The sequence below is a fragment of the Notothenia rossii genome (assembly GCF_949606895.1).
Source record: "Notothenia rossii genome assembly, chromosome: 10".
In the NCBI taxonomy this organism is placed as follows: Eukaryota; Metazoa; Chordata; class Actinopteri; order Perciformes; family Nototheniidae; genus Notothenia; species Notothenia rossii.
The window spans coordinates 25,968,709-25,975,464 of NC_136908.1; the positions used below are offsets into that span (position 1 = coordinate 25,968,709).

Below are 6,756 nucleotides of genomic sequence, written 5' to 3' on the forward strand. Positions count from 1 at the left end.
CTATCCACATGAACAGGTACCAACAGCTTCCGATTGATTAGCATCCAACCAAGCTTTAAAAACATTTAGTGGCACCAGATTGCTCAGTTTCCATTTCAATTGCAGACTGTTCCAAGACAGTGGAGCTGCGCATCTAAATTCTATCTTCACTAAGACAATCCTAGCATTTGGCACATTTAATAAAACTACAGCATGCGATCTCAGGCATGGCCCATTGGCATGGCCAGGCCTGTCATAAAATGCACCCACCCCCCCAAAAGAGGTTTCTATTAATCCTACCCTCAAGCATTTTTCAGGGTATGGTTCTAGGAATGGTACCAATAAATGGAGCAAGTTTCATGAATGTGACACTTTTATTTGGTAAGATAGCAAGGGGGGGCATATTGTGATAGCCAGGGCTGTCATAAAATGCACCCCACCCCAAAAGATGGTTCTCTTATTCCCACCCTCAAGCATTTTTCAGGGTATGGTTCTAGGACTGGTACCAATAAATGGAGCAAGTTTCATGTATGTGACACTTTTATTTTGTAAGATAGCAAGGGGGGGCATATTGTGATGGCCAGGCCAGTCATAAAATGCACCCCCCCCCCCAAAAAAAAAGAGGTTTCTATTAATCCCACCCTCAAACATCTTTCAGGGTATGTTTATAGGACTGGTCCAAAAAAATTGAGCAAGTTTCATGTATGTGACACATACAACATAAACAACATAAACATATATTTTGATTATTAGATGACAACTATGTAAAATTAAACAATACATTTTAAAGCACGTTTATACAGACAGGAAGTAACAATAATAATAAAAAGAAAGATTAAAAAAAACAAAAACTGGAAAGGAAGTGACGAATGAATTTCGACACCACTACAGTACCATCAAATACGGAGCGAAAAGTTAAACCAGAATAATCAAGACTATATGAGCTACCACTAAACAACTCACAGTCTGAAAATGACCATTAATAAAAACCCTGAACGTTTACTTTTCGTTTTAAACATCGTTTTAAGGTGTAAACGTGTCATCTAGAAATGCGCGTCCCCGCACAGCCCCACCTAGTGGCAGCAGAAAGTATTACAAATAATTATTACAAAAAAATGCAAAAATAAATAAAAATTAAATATATATATTGTGTGCCTATTGAGCTGTTTAGAGCCATGTGGGACAAAACCCGATCATGCCCTGCCTCTCACTGTCTAAGTGAACGGTGGCTGTAAAAACTACACTGCGCATGCTCAGAGTATTGTCCTATTTAATGTGTGTGGAAAAAAAATAATGACCATTGGGGCAGAGTGCTGCCATGACGTATGGTGGATACGTCATCTCACATAATTCAGAGCTGATTGGCTGTAAGTACGTGTGCCACGAAAAGTGTGGTGTGTGAAGAGGAGGAGAGAGACGCGTCCCAAAACCAGGAAGTAAGCTGCGCATGCATTCCCTCCACAAATAGCAATGAGATTTCTCCATAGGATTTTAGAAAATATCTCCAAATAAGATCTGTGGGAAATGTACCTATTAGATAAATGCACGTTTTGTTCAGCCGGATAATATCCACATGTCTACCCTAATTTTATAATTTTCGAATCATAAATCTATCGATTAGATTTATGATAGACTTTTGAAACTACAAAAAGATAAGGAGGACTTTTACAAACAAGTAATAGAGATTTTTGTCCAGAAGGATAGCCAAATGGACTTCATCTTCAAGTCAAGGTAAGACCGCAAAAAAATTGAAAATGGGATCTTACTAAGAGAGAACAATTCAATATTTAAATGATAAAATTACATTTTTTGGGTATCCTTTTGTTGAACTGTCTGTTTAAAATTAATCGAAGCATCAGACAAAAAAAGCTTTTGAAAATAATATTATATTTTGATTTAGGTCAAAATATTATATTTGTAAACCTGAAGAGTCAGTGCCGGTGCCTCACCAGCCATGAACCTCACTACAGAAGCTTATATATAGACATCTACGTTTTCTGTGCCCCACTACTTTTGTACATATAGAAACGCCACTTTAGCCAGCTAAGGACGTAACCCTATACATACATATACATTTTAGTTTATGATTCAGCCTTGGGTAAGACTTTTATAGTCTCTGGCAGGCAGAGGCGCGGGAAGGTATTTTGAGTGGGGGTGCTGAGGTACTGGACTCCAGTGAACACTATTACGGGCACTATAGAGCAGTGGTTCTCAAAGTGGGGTCCTCGACCCCCCGGGGGTCCGTGGCACTCTGCCAGGGGGTCCGTTAAAAGTTTTCAGATTCATTAATTTAAATTATCATATCATTTTTTTTCTTTTTTTTTTTTTTTACAAAAGGCTTCATAGTTCAACAAATAATATTTTTCTTTTTTTAATCTAAAATAGTTCATAGATTACGTTCTAATCTAACACATCTATACATTTAAAAATCAAGCGTGTCACCCGTTACCGTGGAAACAACATTAACTGGTACGTCAGTCAGAGAGTGCCGCTGCTAGCATCATAGAGATATAACACGGCTAGCATACTACGAAGATGGACAGATTTTTAAAACGACCGGTTACGGCTACAAATGAAGTAAATGAAAAACAAAAAACAAAAGTAAGGAAATACGATGAGGAGTATCTCCAATATGGATTTATTGAAGTGGAAGGGAAACCGAAATGTCTGATATGCCTGCGGTGTCTTGCCAATGAGGCAATGAAGCCTGCCAAATTGAAGAGGCACCTCGAAACCAAGCATCCAGATTATGCAAAAAAAGACCGGGCTTTTTTTGAGAGGAAGGGCGAGGACTACAGCCAGCAACAACAACGGATGGTTAATGTTACGTCTGTTTCTGCTAAAGCGCAGCGGGCCTCCTACCTGGTAGCGCAGAGGATTGCTAAGGCGCGAAAGCCCCACACAATAGCGGAGGAACTGCTGCTCCCTGCTGCGGTGGATCTGTGTGAGGTGATGGTGGGGAAAGATGCGGCTGCCAAATTGAGAAGTGTACCTCTGTCAAATGACACCATCAGACGACGAATTGAGGACATGTCTGCTGATATCAAATCACAACTGCTGGAAAGACTGAGAGGTTCTAAATTCGCGGTTCAATTGGATGAGTCCACTGATGTGTCCGGCTCTGCGCAGCTCATCGCGCTGGTTCGCTACCCGTGGGAAGGAAGGATTCAGGAAGATTTTTTATTTTGTCAAGAGTTGACGGGGCGAGCAACAGGTGAGGAGATTTTCAATGTTATAGATATGTTCATGGAGACTGGCAATGTGAGTTGGGAGAATTGCATTGCGATTTGCACGGATGGGGCAGCTGCCATGACCGGACGCAAGAGTGGGGTGGTTGCTCGTGCCAAGGAGCGCAATCCAATGATGATAGCTACCCACTGCATGCTGCACAGGCAGGCTCTGGCATCAAAATCATTGAGTCCTGAGCTACACTCCGTTCTCAGCACGGTGGTATCTGTGGTCAACCACATCAAGTGTAAGCCACTGCAGTCCCGTTTATTCGGCCAGCTCTGCAGGGAGATGGGCGCAGGACAGGACACCCTGCTGTTCCATTCAGAGGTGCGTTGGCTCTCCCGTGGAAAAGTGCTACAGCGGGTGTACGAACTGCGCTCAGAGCTTTGTGAGTTCATCCAGAATGACAAGCCAACCACTGCAGCACTCTTCTCGGACCCCGAATGGATCGCACAGCTTGCCTACCTCGCAGATGTGTTCAACTCATTGAACGATCTCAGTTTGTCCGTTCAAGGCAGATATGCCTCTATCCTGGAGGTAAGCGACAAAATGAAGTCATTCCGTGCCAAAACAGCGATCTGGAGAAGGCGGGTGCAAAATGGCATTACAGACATTTTCCCCCAACTCACAGAGTTTTTGGACACAAACCAAATACCAGCTGAGATTGTGAAAAATACAATCGGTTTGCATCTTGCCTCCCTTGGTGACTATTTCAATGACTATTTCACTGACGTTGACACCGATGCCTGGGACTGGGTGCGCGACCCCTTCGTTGCCCATACATCAGCGCGGGGTCTCAGTGGAAAAGCAGAGGAGGAGCTGCTGGACCTGGCATACGACGGGACGCTGAGAATCCGGTTCGGCCAAGGGGGTTATGTGGACTTTTGGCCTTCAGTTGAACAGGAGTATCCGGAAATCGCTGCTGTTGCCATGCGGGTGTTGCTCCCCTTTCCAACCACATACCTGTGCGAGTCATCATTCTCAGCGCTGACCTCCATGAAGACCAAGTACAGGGCTCGGATGGAAGTGGAGAACGACCTACGTGTATGCCTCTCATCTACTTCTCCAAGGATGGAGAAGTTGTGCAGCGAGAGACGGGCCCATATCTCACATTAATGGTAAGAGCATGCTATCTCTCTCTCTATCTCTGTGTGTGTGTGTGTGTGTGTGTGTGTGTGTGTGTGTGTGTGTGTGTGTGTGTGTGTGTGTGTGTGTGTGTGTGTGTGTGTGTGTGTGTGTGTGTGTGTGTGTGTGTGTGTGTGTGTGTGTGTGTGTGTGTGTGTGTGTGTGTGTGTGTGTGTGTGTGTGTGTGTGTGTGTGTGTGTGTGTGTGTGTGTGTGTGTGTGTGGGTGGGTGGGTGGGTGGGTGTGTGTGTGTGAGAGCAACAGAAATGTCAGATATGTTGCATTTGATGATTTAGTTTGATATGTGTGTCTTCACTTGCAGAGAGAAGCAATCAGCTTCATGGACTGCCTTGCATCACTCCAATAGTGTTCAGAGCTGGCTGCCATTACAAGTAGTGGTTTGGGATTGTAACAATGCAGTTGCAGTTGTTTTGCAATTTACTTAATATATGTTGCAATGCAGGCATGTGTTCAATTGTTTATAGCTTGCATTTATTTTGTGATTAGACTTTTATAAATCATTTAATTTTTAACTAAGAGTGAAACACTTGATGTTTCATCTTTATGTGTGTGTGTGTGTATGTTCTGAAATGCACTTCAAATTATCACTTTTCTCTTGATTTCCCTTTGATATTTTGTTTAGGTACAGTGTTACTTGCAGCTAATTGATTGATTGTTTTATGGGTATTCTGTGTTGAGATGGTGCAAATATTTTTAATACATATCTAATATCTTTCTAATACATTTCTCTTGTGTTGTTCTTTCACATAACTAAGACTATAGAAGTGTAAAAAAATAGGCTACGTCAGATTATTCCAAGGGACATACATGTCAAGTCAAGTACATTTTTATTTATATAGCCCAAAATCATAAATCAGAATGAGGGGGTCCTTGGTGTATTCTCTATCTTGTAAGGGGTCCTTGGCTGCAAAACAATTGAGAACCTCTGCTATAGAGCACGCACAAAAAAACTCCCCACACGCAAACACACAGTAAACCCGCGACTGTTACAATGAAGGGTCGATAATCAGCACACGGCATATAGGCAGCGGTAAAGTGCTATTTTTTACGAGTGGGGAGCGGACCTAACCTCCTCTAGGGGGGTCCGGGGGGATGCTCCCCCGGGAAGATTTTTTTTAAATATTGAAGTTAAAAGCATCAATCTGGTGCACTTTGAGAGCAACATTAAGAGATCTATGGATACATCTCTCAACACCCAGATGAAACACAACTGTAAGCAGATGTTCTTTTTCTTTATGGATATTTTACAAATCACTCCCCTTTCAAACTGTATTCTTGTTTTACTGCCATATAGTATTTCATAACTGTTTTTCCTTTATTCTCTTATTTTTTTTATAACTATAATGATCATATGAAGGTGTGCCGCGGAAATAATCTTTTGAATAATTTTTGACCAAACCGTTTGAGACCCACTGAGATAACTTAGACTAAAGTTAACTATCGAAACACTCAGAGAGTCCTTTAGCTCACCTGAGCCTCTCAGTCTGAGAGGAGTGCTCTACTCCAGCTTGTTGTGGAACAAACAGCTCCGTATGTCCGTTAGTGCAGCTAGCTAACCAGATGCTAACAACACGGTCCCTGCTGCTGGCACCGGTCCCTCTCTCTCTCCCCCTCTCTCACACACAGTAAATTCGCTATTTCTGCACACACACAGAGTCGCGAGCTTGAATGACACAAGCACACTTTTATTTCCATGCAACTCTCTGATTGGTCTGGTGTCTCACCTCTGTTGCATTCACTGAACACGGGAAATTACAGTCCTGCCGTCCTTTCTAGTGTCTTGATGAGGTTCACATAAAGCACGGTTAATGTATTATATTATTGAGGTAGAATTGTCCGGGGCTACAGAAAAAACATTCGGGGCAGGCCAAAATATTATTTTACCAACAATGTGGAATTTATTGGCTACATATTACACAGATTATGCACAGCAGGAGCAGCAATAACCGTCAAATAATAATTCAGACAGGGGAGCGCCGCACCCCCTGCCTGCCGCTAGGGGGTGCTGCAGCGCCCTCAGCACCCCCCTTCCCGCGCCCATGCTGGCAGGGGTTGGCAACCCGCGGCCCACGGGCCGCATGCGGCCCTTTAAGCCCTCTGCTCTGGCTCCCTTGAGTTTAGACAAAAATAAGAAGGAAATAAAATAAAAGTAGTTGTAGGACTATTTATATTTTGTTGCACGGTTGAAAATGTTTCGTATCTTGTATTTTGAGGTGATACTGTGACACATAAATAAAAAACTAAACGGTTTTAATTAGGTCAACTAAAATATGCGTCACATCCTGCGTCACGGTCCCGCGCGAGCGCCTTTTCTTGGAGGCGCTCGCGCGGGGACCCCCGGCTCGATGAGCGAACTATGGATAAATCAAAGAAAAGTACCGGAGGAACACAGGATTTAATT

At 43.0% G+C, this 6,756-nt stretch overlaps 1 protein-coding gene across 1 annotated transcript; it reads left to right on the top strand.

Moving 5' to 3' along the window:
* The first annotated feature begins 2,240 nt into the window (after positions 1-2,240).
* On the top strand, positions 2,241-4,703 carry LOC307023102 (SCAN domain-containing protein 3-like). Its single transcript, XM_079656133.1, has 2 exons — positions 2,241-4,328; positions 4,657-4,703. The coding sequence occupies exon 1, from the start codon at positions 2,515-2,517 to the stop codon at positions 4,324-4,326; it is 1,812 nt and encodes a 603-aa protein (XP_079512259.1). The 5' UTR covers positions 2,241-2,514; the 3' UTR covers positions 4,327-4,328; positions 4,657-4,703.
* Positions 4,704-6,756: the final 2,053 nt, after the last annotated feature.

What these genes read in the sequence shown, in the direction of transcription:
- LOC307023102 (XM_079656133.1), top strand. Translation starts at nt 2,515, where the DNA reads ATGGACAGATTTTTAAAACGACCGGTTACGGCTACAAATGAAGTAAAT.